Source organism: Lissotriton helveticus, chromosome 10, assembly GCF_964261635.1.
Source record: "Lissotriton helveticus chromosome 10, aLisHel1.1, whole genome shotgun sequence".
In the NCBI taxonomy this organism is placed as follows: domain Eukaryota; kingdom Metazoa; phylum Chordata; class Amphibia; order Caudata; family Salamandridae; genus Lissotriton; species Lissotriton helveticus.
The window spans coordinates 115,477,272-115,491,598 of record NC_136071.1 but is presented as its reverse complement, the minus strand read 5'-3'; the positions used below and the strand labels follow the sequence as shown (position 1 = coordinate 115,491,598).

The 14,327-nt window shown below is 47.0% G+C and overlaps 1 protein-coding gene across 1 annotated transcript in view; it reads left to right on the top strand.

Moving 5' to 3' along the window:
- The first annotated feature begins 11,480 nt into the window (after window positions 1-11,480).
- Window positions 11,481-14,327, top strand: part of TEKT4 (tektin 4) — a 117,592-nt gene continuing 114,745 nt past the window's right edge. The window contains exon 1 of the mRNA XM_078664189.1: window positions 11,481-12,114. Within this exon, the coding sequence (XP_078520315.1) occupies window positions 11,545-12,114 (570 nt within the window). The 5' untranslated portion in view covers window positions 11,481-11,544. The remainder of the gene's footprint in view (window positions 12,115-14,327) is intronic.

The window sequence follows — 14,327 nt, the reverse complement described above, 5'->3', positions numbered from 1 at the left end:
GCGATCTGTATTGTTTTTAATGAAAGAGGGGATAAACGAGACCCGTTTTTCACCCTTAAACTACATATCCCATGATTCCACGAAGCTCCCGGGCATGCCTAAACGCGTCATCACGCATTTGCATGTGATCTCGCGATACCGGCAGCGGCGGCAGCAGTGATGCAGTAAATGACGCTGAATACTTTACATACCTTGAGATGTTCCGGCTTCGGTACCTCTCCGACGGCTTTGTTGACCGCCAGAGGTACCAACGGCCAGGTAAGGACCCTGTACATACAAAATCGATAATTGCGCGATTTGTGGGACGTGTAATACGGACAAATTCTTTAATCAGGCAAGATGATTGTAGAAATGTGATCGCACTGACAGTCCGCATCTCCCCACATGAGAAATAGTCTTTATGCTGGATATGCCGTGTTAGTGCACATTGCACGCATTGTTAAGACTAGGAGGGGAGACATCATTGCCGCCATAGCTCGCCACATAAAAGCTTATTTTTAGAACTTAGGCTTGCATAGTGAAAATGGAAGATTCCCTACCACCCCTTTATCACTGAAGGGGTGGGCTGTCACCAATGGGACCAATGTTTTCTACTAAATGGCGGGGACAAGATCCCTATGAGTTACATATTGTAAGCAGTATGTGCTTCTCTGGGCGTATTTTTACTCTTGTTGTCACACATTTTAGAGATTTTAATGGCACGTAGAGGGAGAATAGGTCACCTTACAAATGACTGTGTTGGTGTATTATGTTCCCCTATAGAGCGGTGCCTCCTTTATCCTGAGCTGTTGCCCGGTGGGGTGAGGTGTTTTCTCCATACTGTTGAGGTAAGAGGTGATGGAGTATAGTCCAAATTGAAGGACAAGTCTGATATACTAATTATGTAATGCATAGACTTTCTAGAAGGGATAGTGTTATCTTTTTCCTAGACTTTTGTGGTTTTCTTTGTACCTTCTACAGATTCCTCAACAGATATGAGAAGTGGAAACTGTGGAAAATAGACCTTTGAGCTATTTCCCTTCACAGTGTATCCTTTTGTGTTACCTTTTTTCACTTATACATATTCTCACTTCATGTTGCAGTAGCATCACTATTATATATTAGGTCCTGAAGAAAGCGTCAGGTGGATTTTTGCCTGTTTCGCTGAAACATGTCGAACAATTGAATAATTATAGACAGCTATCTGGTTAAACTGTCTTTGTTTGCACTGTTTTTAACTTTTGAACGTGGTAGACAATAATAAATTCCTGGGTCTTACTACGCCTCAATTTTATTTCTCACTTCTCTCACAGCACTGCACTTTCCCATACATTTTCTATTTACATTTGCTCACATCTGGTTTTGCCAAACTTGAAAACATCCTTGGGCTCCCCCATCATTAGGGTGGAGTTGCAGCCCTGTTGAAGGAGACCCAGATGATGAAGCATGTCACCTGGAATGGTGAGTGATGGGAATTCATACAAATTTTGTATATTTGTATACACACTGTTGGAACTGGCCCTTCTTGCAGGGTCATCCTCAAACTTTTTGCTTCTTCCTCCCTTATTTTTCCTGACCCGTGGCTGTTGGCAATAGGACTCTGCGCACTTTACCACTGCTGATCGGTGCTAAAGTGCATATGCTCTCTGTGTAAATTGTTATTCTGATTGGATATACATGTTTGGCATATTTGTATCACCATGAAGTCCCTAGTAAAGTGCACTGGGTGTGCCAAGGCTGGTGATGACAAATGCTACTAGTGGGCCTGCAGCACTGATTGTGCCACCCACAGGAGTAGCCCTAAAATGATGTCTCAGGCCTGACACTGCAGTGCCTGTGTGCAGTTTAGAACTGCCATGTCCTCCTGGTCAGTGTCCCCACTGACCAGGCCTAACCCTTCCCTTTTCGTGCACATCAGTCACCCCTATGGAAGGCCCAAGGTACCCCCCTGGGCTGGGTGCAGGGTATGTAAAAGGTAGAGCATGTACTAGTGCAGGTGACATGCTCTGGTAGTGAATGGCAGCCATTTTCGTTTTTCACTACTGTAAGGCTATCTTGCTCCATAGGTTAACATGGGGGATGCTGGCTACAGTGGTTAACAGCATTTCTTCCCATAGGAACAAGATAAGACATAAGTATCTAGTATCCCTGAACTCAGAATTTAATAACACATCTTTTGGGAAAGGTTGTTTTTAAATACTGTGTTTGAGAACAGCACTTTTAGAAAGTTGCTGTTCTCTTGTCTGACCCTTCTGTGTGCCTGGGCCTGTTTGTGTATTGACTGTCTGGGTTGAGAGTGACAGGGGCTGGGGAATTCCCCAGGAGGGAATTCCCCTGGATGAGTCAGCACTAGGCTGAATGACTGCATTTGCAACTGGAGTAGTGGGAGGAGTTAGCACCTGGGCTGAATAGGGCTGTGCCTGCCTTCCACAATGCTGGCTCCACCCCCCTGCTGGGCGGCTGAGGACCCTGCCCCTCACTCTGAAAGGAAGTCAGAAGCCAGCAAAACAAAGTACTCAGGAAACACCCAGAACTGGTTCAGACCGGGCTCAGGGCCCACATGCACCAAGAGAACAAAGACTTTAGGGGTATAAGTACAGGACCCCTGACAACAGAAAATTAGATCATCCTGGAAATCAAGAAGGAACCTCTGCCAAGGAGAAAGCTGAAACTGAAGAAGGAAGATTGTCCTGCTGTTGCTCTGCTGGACTGACCTGTTGCTTTGCTGCCAAGGAGAGGGGAAGGACTTTGCTGGTGAGCTGTGTCCCCTGTCTTGAAGGAATCTCCAAGGGCCTGAAAAGAGCTGGCTCCCTGTTTTGAAGTCCCAGGAACAAAAGGACTTCACCCCCAGCTTCCCTGAACTCTGCTGAGAGAGTTCTGTCCCTCCTAGAGTGCTTGATCCAGTTGTGGGGCCTCTGGAGGTTGTACCTGTGCTGGGAAGCTTGAAACTAAGCTTGAGTGACTTTTGAAACTGAAAAGTGTCGCATCGCTCGCTTGCGGAGCGCATCCCCGACAGTGCGAGAAGTTTCCCGCCGCTACGGAGGTCGAGATTGTCGCAGCGCCTGACGCCGCTGCCAGAGACGTCGCATCCTTCGTTTGCGGGACGCACCAGACCGGTGCGGGAGAATTGAACATCGCTGCGAGTATCGTCGCAGAGCCTGTCGTCGCTGGGTGAGATCGCCGCACCGCTTGCTTGCGGGTCGCATCACGTCGCTGCGATTGTGTCGTCGCAGAATCAACGCATCGAGGAGCTGCGAGAGAGAGGATCCCCGCTGGACCGCGCATCGTCGCCCACGGAGATCGTCGCAGCCCCTACGAGATCGTCGCATCGTGCCTTTGCGAGAACAGACTTCCTACGGAACCTACGCACCGGAATCCATACAAGTGGCCTTCCTCCCGATACAGACCGGATTCGTCGCAACACGCCCGCTGCTGCAGCGGGGCTGTCGCATCGCCTCCCCAGGGTCTCAGGAGCAACGCATCGCTTGTTTTCCACCGCACCAGCTTCTGCTTTTGGAACTTTGTTGCAACTAAAAGGTACTGTGAGTTGATAGAGCAAGATTTCGCATCGCGACTTGCTCGATTCATGAACCTCGAAACCGTTGTAACCTCGTAACGAATTGTATGTTTTACTAATATCTTTTATTTCCGATATATATGTATGATAGAGAAGCTTGCCTATGTGTTTTACTAATACGATTAATCCGTGTTTTAAAATGGCCGCTGCTTGACTTTCCTCTTCTGCGCATGCGTCAGTCACACTCACGTGACTTCGTGTAGAGATAGTTTTGGAGGGAAAGGGTGCGAATGCGTAATAAGCAATAAGATGGCTATAACGTGGTGAAGCTTTGTGCTGCTGCTCTTGTGAAATTGTTTGTTGCACTCACCAATAATGCATAGTATATTTTTATAATGATGAAGCTAAAGTACGACATCATGACATGTAATACATTCATTTATTTTTATGTACTAATTTGTTTTCGCTTACTTTTCATGCATCACGGGAAATGGGGGTCCGAATGGGTCGTGAGCCATTTTGAAGGTCCTTTCTGCGCATGCTCAAAATGCGAGGCCAAAGACAACCTTGGACCGTGGAACTCAGCCAGCTGGCAGCCACAGTCAAGATGCTCCTGGGAGAATTACCTCTGTCCCAGGAGGATGGAGCCAATGTCCCTATAATGTAACAAATGTATAAGTTTCCATTGTATTCTCTGCGACTTCTCGTGGGAACCCAAATCTTGCTAGGCGGCACCTTAGGATGCAAATTAGGCCTTAGAATAGTCTGTTCTGATTGGTGTGTTAACCAAATCCTACCTTAGGACCAATCGAAATTGGGGATTCTGACACTTTGCAACATTTGGGGGGTGGTACCCTGTCCCAAAACAGTATATCTACCCTGGGTTCACCTAGGGAAAATGATCCGACTTGTCTGAATAGCTGACCTGTCACTGACCCAACGCACTCAATAGGTGACTTGATACAGAGGTGCCGCGGAGCTCTCTGTCCGAAATCTGACCATAGACTCTGAAGGTTTTACTGAACCTTAAGTGCTGGCGGAGCACTTTTTCTGGGAATTCGCTGACCCAATCGGGGTCCTGACTGATAGCTGCAGAGAGGGTGGAGCGCAGGCGTTGCTTCCGAACTGCGGGTGCTGGTCGTATCCTGGTGGTCCTGTCCTGATCCGAATCTGGGTTTCCTGTCCTGTCCTCGGGTGTCCATTCTGCACCTGCTGTCCTACTGAGGGTTATCCTTCCTTGAGGGTTTTCCTGTCCTTAACTGACCCGTGGCCAGGGTTGGTTTTCACACCAGTCTAGGTAAATATTGCTCTGAAATTCTTAAAACTGCACCTTTCTATTTTTCTGTCTTTGCTTCAATAAAGACATACCTTTGCACGTGATAATTTTCCATGCTTTCCCCTGCAACCATTGCATTTCATAAAGTCATTTGCATTTGATTTCATAGCGTGTTCCTATGTTACCCTACCTTTTAGAAATCATTTTCTGTATTGCAGTTTGCAACTTCCTGATATGGTCTTGGGTTTTCTCTCGAAAACTGACTAAGTAACTCAGATTTATAGCGTGTTCATCTTGCCCCTTATCTTAGTTTTCCTCTCACTTAGCGGGTTCCCTGTCGCACTAGCAGTCTTTTGATAACGCTGTATGACTGCCCTTTACTTGAATTTAAGATAAACTTTCAAAAAAACTTCCAGTTGTCCGTGGTCATTTCATAAAATAAAGTATAAAAGTTGGGTTTGTATTTTGCTGCCTTTCCTTTTACAGCTAGCTCCCTGACCCATCGTGGTCATAGGTACCCATAACGGTGGATGGTAAGTTGGGTACACTGAAAATAAATCGAAAAGGAACTCACAATTATTGGTAGTAGATTGTGTGGTCATCTGATCAATGTATATGATAAAGTAAAGTATATGGGCCCGAAGCCAGAAGTGGCGAAATTATTGGTCGGGTGACCCGCGATCTCTAGCAGAGTAAACGTGACGCAACTGTGAACTTTTCACGCATCAGTAGAGAATTCTATCGCAACGTAGAGAATTCTAACGCAACCTTAAGAACTCTTTTTGAAACCATATTCTTGAACTGTGTATGTTGGATTTTTGTCGTTTTGGTCTTGTGTAGTTTAGATTAAAAATACCTTTATTTTTCTAAACTGTTGTGGAGTCAGTTTGTGGTGTTTTCACTGTGTTACTGTGAGTGTTGGTACAAATACTTTACGCATTGCCTCTGGTTAGCCTAGACTGCTCGTGCCAAGCTACCTAGAGGGTGAGCAGGGGTTATCTCAGAAGGTTATCTCCATGCCCTGACTAGAAGCAAGGGTCCCTATTTGGACAGTGGTACCTACCTCTGCCAACTAGAGACCCCCAGATCTAACACACACCTTTTTAGTCTTAGTCCATGACCACACTCTTTCCCTTCTTTAGACTTCAGGATATATTTTTTGTGTTTATGTATTGAGTGGGGCTACATATCCTGTGAAGTCTCTAAACCTTGGCCTCTGACCCTATCTAAATGATCCTGTGTCATATTTACATTAGGAACCTGACTCCTTCCCATGCTGTGACCATCAAGTTTAGACTCAATTTTAATTAGCCTATCCAACACACGGTCTAGACCAGATTGAACATACTTAAATAAGTCCTCCTTTAGGGAACCAATAAGCAGATTAATGTGTGAGAAAACCGAGTCCATAGCCACATGAGTCAAATCAAGCGGTGTCAATTCCACTGTTGGTGAAAATAACATAAAGAGAGAGAGAGAATATTTGCGTGGATTCGTTCTCCCTGGCTGATATGTATAAGCAACATGAATCCACCAAAAAGTGCCAAGTGTTCCCTACAATGGTGGGGAGCACAGAGTGTGTAAAATACCTCTCACACACCAAAAGGACCCTTGGTGTCATGCTTCATCATTGGGGTCTTCGCACCCCTCTACTGGATGCGGCGTGTTACTACCTACGGCTACGCGGGAGCACTTTTCCAATGACTATGCGTGGTGCGTGTGAGGGTTGAATGTGAGTGGGTGGTGGGGTTATAAGTGAGTGATTAAAAAAGTACCTGGCTCGTGGGGTGAACTCCCCAAAAATTTTAATGGGCCCCTGGGCTGATACTGTTAAAAAGGTGAAATTTGAGGTGTTTATGTAACGTTATGTACATCACCTCTTGGGTGCGTCGACATGTTTCAGAGAGCAACTCCTTCTTCAGGACGGGGTGCACAAATCCCCACCTTACTCACGTTTCTCTATGTAAAAAATATGGTTTTATTTACAGAAAAGTGAAAATGTATGTAGGCTAAAATGTACCTACAGCGAAAATATCAAAGGTTTTTGCTATTTGCGCAACCTAGGAAAAGAAAAAAGAGAGGGAAAAAGAACAACGATATTGCCTTCTGCTCCTCATATCATTCATGGTTCAGTGACCTTAGAAAAATATATGTATATAGTGTGGGTTTTAATCACTAGACAGATGTTGTCATTCTAATTGTGATGGTGACCCTGTAATAAAAAGGACATAGACAAGACAAACACACAATTAACATAAAACACACGCTCTATATTCTTTGTCCATCTGTGACTCTGGGACTTATATACTGTGAGGAGGATAATCAAAAGAAGTTTAGAATGCCTACTTGATTACTCTATTCTATAAGCCTCATGAGCCTCTTAACGTTGGGGGTTTCTCGTGCCAGTCTGCTACCTATAAGCAATACAGAGTGTCAGCATTGTAGTTACTTACAGAGTATGCTTGATCTTCCGCTGTTTCTTAGGTGTCATACTCACGAGTCCTAGTGGAGGATTTCTCCTTGCTCCCCCTCACGCGGCCCCGCTGGGAATGCGGTAATGCGTTTGGGGAGCGTTATTTATACCCTCCTTGGCAGCACAGAGGTATTTGCCCGCTGAACCTGTAATGGCTGGAGACTTTAACTGTGTTCTCAGTGGGGACATAGACATATTCCCCCATGGCAAAGCACAAAGCCACATATGACCGAAGCCCTAAAGCAGATGATGGCGGATATGGGATTGCTAGATGAGTGGCGGCCCCAACACCCACGGACACACACATAATCCTGTTATATTCTGGCAGCTCACACATACAGTAGACTAGTTATTTCCTCATACAAATGAGTGAAGTGCTGAGAATGACAGATGTGGAGTACTTGGCAAGGTATCTCTCCAGCTAGCTATCTCTCCGACCACCCCCCCTGCTGCTGACCTACTCCTTGATCAGACCCAGACCCCAGGTTCTGCATTGGTGGATGAGGGTGGAGGCCCTTACAGACACAATCTACAGGGGGTGGTAGCTGAAACCCTAACAGATTACTTTATGCATAATTGGGAGAGCCTCTCGGGTAGAGCGGTGGATTGGGATGTGATGAAGGTGGTGCTCAGGGGTGTGTGAATGGCTGTCGCCACCGGTATCCATCAGATGTTCGAAAGAGACCTGACGAAACAGGAAGGCTCTTTAGCTGCATAGTAGTGGGGTAAAGTAGGGAGTGAATATGCTCATTTTGTGATAGCCTAGAGAAGCATGTGTAACTCTCCTGTAGGGGTCACTTACATATGGAAAGTGACAGAGCAGGGAGCATATTGGCCAGATTGATAAAACAAGAGAACTACGCTCATCCCATATTGGCTATAAGGGGTCGGCTGGGCCCAAGAGGTATATGCTCAGCGGGCCATCACTGAGGTGTTTGCAGAATGCCTCAGAAGGGTGTACACTTTGTCATGCCTGGCCCTGGGACCCCTGATCAGGGCCTACTTGGAGGCACTACCTCTGCTGAACCTGGATGGGGAAGAAAGTGCGGATCTAGAGATGCCACTGACAAAACATGAGGTGGTCCTGGTGATTGATTCCCTTCATACAGCTAAGACCCTTCGGGGAGATGGATTTCAAGTAGAACTGTACAAGACACTTCCCGAGACACTGGGCGATAAGTTATTATTGGCCTATTTAGAGGCCATGATACAGGGGATACTTCCAAGCTCCTTGCGGGAGGACCTGGTCATCCGGCTACCAAAGCTGGGGAAACTCCACTCAACACAGGTTCCTTTTGCCCCCCTATTCATGCTAAATGTGGATCAAAAAATACTCAACCATGTTCTGGCAGCGCATGTGCCTCGATATCTCCCGAAGCTGGTCCATACTGACCAGTCTGGGTTCATTCCACGTACAATACCATGTGTAAACTGCAGCGGCTGGCTCATGTCCACCATGCCCCTGATTTAAACCTAGATCAATATGCTATAGGCTTTTTAGCTCTAGAGCAGGCGTTTGACTCCGTGTGCTGGATGTATATTTGGCAAGTATTAGAGAAAATGGGATTGGGACCCAGATTTGTCGCCTGGGTCAAATTGTTATACATGAAACCGACGGCATGAGTGAGAACTGGGAACTATGGGGGTCATTAGGATGGCGGGCAAACTTTGTCCGCCCGCCATCCTGTCAGAGAATGGTACTGCCCGCCATTGGTGCGGGGGTCCCGTTCGTGCCCTTAGGATGCGCCCGCCACGCTGGCGGGCGCATCCTGAATTCTTGACATTGCGGCGGGCGGTGAAGGCATGTTGTGCACTTCCATGGACAACGTGGCAGGCACCGCATGGTGCCTGCCATGTTGTGCATGGAACTGCAGGGTGCACTCCCCACCCCCAGAATCCCTGGGGGCTCGCTACGGGCCCCCAAAGGTGAAAATCGCCTGACTTTCTGTGGCAGCGTTGTCGCCACGGAAAGGCACAACCCCGCTGCAATGCTAATATGGATGGTGGTGTCTCCCAGAAACCGCCACCATATTAGCAGCTTTTCCGGTCAGTCGACTCTGCGACCGGGCGGAAAACCGGCAGACGGTCTTTCTGTCCGCCGGGGTCCCCCCCCTCCACTATGGTTATGTGGCGGGGAGAAATCCTAAGCGGGCGGAGGTTTTCAGCGGGCGGATCGCCACCGCCATACGGGCGGTGGGTATCCGCCCGCTATCCAAACTACCCCCTTTGTCTCTGATGACTTCTTATTGCAGAGAGGGGCGTGACAGGGTTGCCTCCTGTCCCACTTTTGTTCGCCCTAGCAATGGAGCCTGTGGCATGCAGACTGCGTCAGGTACTGCATGGTTGGGGATCCAGGTGGGCTAGACAGTGCATGTTATGTCCTTATACACAAATTATATACTTGGTCAGGCGGCCACCTCGGTCCTGATCCTCCTGAACATTGAGGGAATTTGGGGAACTGTCAGGGCTCCACAATACCCAGTGGAAGTCTGTACTGGTCCCAGTAGGTCAGCTAAAAGGAGTGGACATTGAGTTATTATTACCTGAGGCAGGACTGCCTTGGAGGACGCGTAGTGTATGATACCTTGGGCTACACACTGTGCACGGCGTGCAGCAATGCCACACCCCGAACCTAGGATGGGTTGTTGCCAACCTTCACCCCTCTCTTAGGTTCTGGAACACCTTGAAGCTCTCCCTGATGGGGAAAATGTTGCTGATTAAAATGGTGATGTTAACCCCAATGACTTTGTGTGCTACGGCACTACGGACGAGATCCCCCATGGAGTATTCAGAGAATTTGAACAACTCCTGGTAGAATTACTATGGGCAGGGACAAGGTGCAGAATGGGACTCTCCACACTTAAGTTAGAATGGGGCAAATGAGGGATGGAGGTCTCGGACCGGAAACTGTCCTACTTAGCGGCCCAGCGAGAAAAATAAACCGATCAAAAGTGATCGTTTTTAAAGGTGAATTTAGAAACTTTCAAGATCCCCCACACCCCATGAGGACAATACTGTAGTGGACTAAGAGGCAAGCCAATTGTCACATGCACCCAATGAATGGCCTATAGGTGGCCTATATTGCTGTTATATGTGGATCTGCATTATAGTCTATTTAATGAACCACAAGAGGTGTTTGTACAGAAAACATCCTAAAAGTCACATCCTTGAAGATGCTGTCATATGTGATAATGAAGAAAAAGTAAGCTCAGTGAAATAAAATAATTGCCTAGAATCACACAATTTAGTCAGCAAGGCAGCCCGGGTTTGATCCCGGGTTTTCTGGTTTCACATTGTGCAATTCAGCCACTATGTGGGCAGCTCTTTCTCTCTCCCATCTCACATAAATGTGTAATGCTTGCTTTGTCTGTAAGTCTTGGTGCATGGGGTTAGATCGTGAGGGCAGTCAGAAGCCACATGAAAGCTTGGCTCGTTTTGGGCTCGAGAACACAAGAGGACTTCGACCTGAGGCAAAGTCAAGCATCTGGCTCGATTTTTCAGTGGCTCATCCACCATTACCTGAATGGAGTGCAGGCCACAGAGCATACTCTCAATGACTCAGCTCAGCTGACACCCTTCCGGCGACCTCATTAAGTGCACAATACTGCTTCAAGAGTGCATTATGCCCAGTGTGCCCATAACTTTAATGTAAAAATAATTACACCAGTTCACTGCTTGTTCATTATTATCCAAAACAGATGAGTTTGAAGTTGGGTTTATTCCTCAATAGAACACAAGCGACTAAACCCTGGCAGGCAAAGTTTGCTCCTCTCCCTTCACGCATCCCACTGACTTCTCAGAGCTCCTCAAAACTAAACAACCCAGAGAAGAAGTCTTAAAGAAAAACAACTACACAGACAGAACACATGTGCCTGCAACCATATAAAATGCATAACACTGTTTTGCGTAAACAGTAAAGACACATACCATACATCGTTGTAATTTTGGCCGCAAAGTTCGTTTTCATTTTAGATGCAAACATTATGCTCAGAAACTGTTTTTTTCATACACTTTTCCAGACTACTTTTTTTTCCTGTATTCAGTGATACTCATACTTTATAAATTACTTTGACAGTGTACATTCTTCTACTGAGTTTCACCAATCGGCTTTCTCGCTCAATAGTCCTCAGTGGCTCAGCCATTGGCTGCTGCCTAGCAACGTGTCCGGACGCGCACTCCGGTTCCTTTGACAGCCGTCTCCTTGACGCCCAGAGACGCTTTCTCCGGCTCCGAGCTGTGGGCGCGCTCGTTTCTCGCCCCCGCGTCCAGAGCCTTGAAAGCCGGTCTTCTCCCATAGCCATGTCGGTGTGCTGTGTGCCGCCCCCTAGCGCTCCGTGCCCGGTGCCTCCGCGGCCGGTGCTCATCTCCCGCCCTCCGATCCCCCAGAGTGTCCCGCCATGCTCCATCCCGCCCCCGGGACCCACCGAGCCCGCCCTGCCCCTGCCCTCCTCCGGCCTGGCCACCGCCGGCTTCCGCACCGCTAAGTACCTTCCCAGCGAGTGGGCGGTGCGGTGCCAGGCCGGCTTCGCCCAGGCCTTCTCTGACCGGGACACCTCGGAGCGCCGGCGGCATGACTCCAAGCGGATGGCGGCGGAGACCGAGGCGAGGTCCCAGCGCAGCCAGGCCGGGGTGACCAAGGCCCTGGGCGAGCGGCTGCAGGACGTGCACTTCTGGCGCTCCGAGCTGTGCCGAGAGATCGGGGACCTGACGTCCGAGACCGACCTGCTGCTGGCCCAGAAGAGGCGGCTGGAGCGGGCCCTGGACGCCACCGAGACCCCGGCCAGCATCGCCAGCGACAACCTGCAGTGCCGGGAGCGCCGGCTGGGGCCAGACCTGGTGCGGGACGAGGTGGAGGTGGAGCTGATTAAGGTAGGTGGATTAACTACCGTAGACAGCGCAATGATAGACACCCAGGTGTGGGTAACACTTTGCAAGGAGTCGAGACATCTGGACCGGGCATACCGTGCAGAAAGAAGGCCCACTAAAAAAACACATCGATTTTCAATTGTGTCAAAGCAATTTCACTGACATATAGCTCACTAAAGCCTTTTGAACGATGCTATACTATGTTGGTTGCATGCTAGTTATATTATGGTGGGTATAGACCGGCAAGTATACAGTTGACTGCTTCATCAGTGATGCCTGAAAGAAGGAGGCTGCCTGTCATATTTACTTGGTTAGATGCAAATTCGTCTCCAAGCTTTCTCGGTTTTCAGTCCTATTATTGTTCGGTACTGATTTCTCGAAATAGCTTTCATTATTAAAATGCGAGGCTTCCATAATCATTTGGCACAATAATTCCAATTAATATTGAATACACAATTTCTGTGGTGACATCATAAACCTCAAGCTCGCGATTTTTGTCAAATTCCCATCACTCTAATTACTGTTCAAATCTTGCCCTTCTTCAATCTTTTCTGACACTACAATCGGTCTCTGGCAGTGCAGCTCCTATTTAACACTTAGCCACATATTTACATCAAAGCGCTTCACTAACTGCAGTAGCCCAATCACGCCCTCCCTCCTAGGTTAGACTTCGACCTTTCCTTCTGTACGAAAATAACGGCATCACAATCAGCACCGTAGAGCAAAATAAGGATAAAACGTATGAAGAAACCATGACATGATACTTTATCACACCTACACGGAGGACGATGTCTCTTCTGTGTTTGAAGGCTGACTGCTGGCGCTGTTGAATGACACATTGAAAGCTAGTGTGACGTAATAACCATCTCTTATTAACGTCATAAAACACCTGCACAGAAACCGTCCTTGCAGTGGAAAATCTGCCCACTCTTTTTCCACAGTGACGTCATAATCGTCAATTCCACCATATAAGCAGGATTTGTTATCCCGTTTTTAAAGGCTGCGTTATTAGTAACCTTTTGATTTTACTAAAATTATACATAGGATATCATTGCTTATAGGGCTTTCATCCAGCCTGCTACATCTATTTGTCCGTTGTTGCGTTAATCACATTTTTCTACTGCCAACTATAGCATACAGTATGTGTCAAGAGTCAGTCCACTTCTGCCTCTGGCTAGCTTCATTGTGAGTCACTGGAATTCTGTTTTTAGGTCGAGCATTCAAGACCTCTTGTATATACTTTAGTATATACTTATCATATACTTATATGTGTATGTACTTTGTGGGCTCTGGGGATTAGCCCTATCCCATTTCTGCCTCTGCTTAGGGACTTTTTTCTGTTCAACTGCCTCTATTTAACTGTCTTGATAGAAAACGACCAGCAGAGGTCAGTAAAATACCAGAATCACTTTAGCATTCTCTAGATTCCTTTCCATCAAAATTGTCTTCCACGAGCATCCGTAGACAAAAATATTTTGTATTTTCAGTGATATGACCACCGAAGGCCCTGATTTTATATTAAAAAGAGAGCTTTGGACTATACCATTTCCCGCTGAAAGGCAATATTTCCCTCCATGTGTTCCCATACCTGGTATATCACGCAGTTTGGTGCTAACTTTCACTCCATGTTAACGGTGTGGTGGAATTTGACACATGCGCAGATTGGACTGCCTCTGGCCGACCGATGCACACGCCCACCGTGACGTCGGACGGCCGGGGGGCGTCCGACGCATCATAGAGGTTAAAGGACAGTAGATGTTTCAGCACACAGGCTAATGTGCTGTACAGCTAAATACATATAAAGTTCTAAAGGCGAGATCGATTGCATTGCAAATGCTTCTTTCACAAGGGGCACATCCACACGCAACGTAGTTCTCGTCTATCTAGGGACTTCTATAGCAAAGCATGCTTTTTGAGCCCCAAAAATGTTTTTGCTCTCTCTCATTGTTAATCTCTCTGTCTCTCTCTCTCTCTCTCTGTCTCTCTCTCTCTCTCTGTCTCTCTCTCTCTCTCTCTCTCTATGTATATATATATTCACTGAAAAAACCATAGGTTATAGACCATATATAGTTAGGAATTAGCATTTACAAAACCTTGAAAATTCACTGAAAAACCATAGGTTATAGACCATATATAGTTAGGAATTAGCATTTAAAAAACCTTATTTTACTCACACAAAACCATTGAAATTACATATATAGTTAGTTGCACTAACT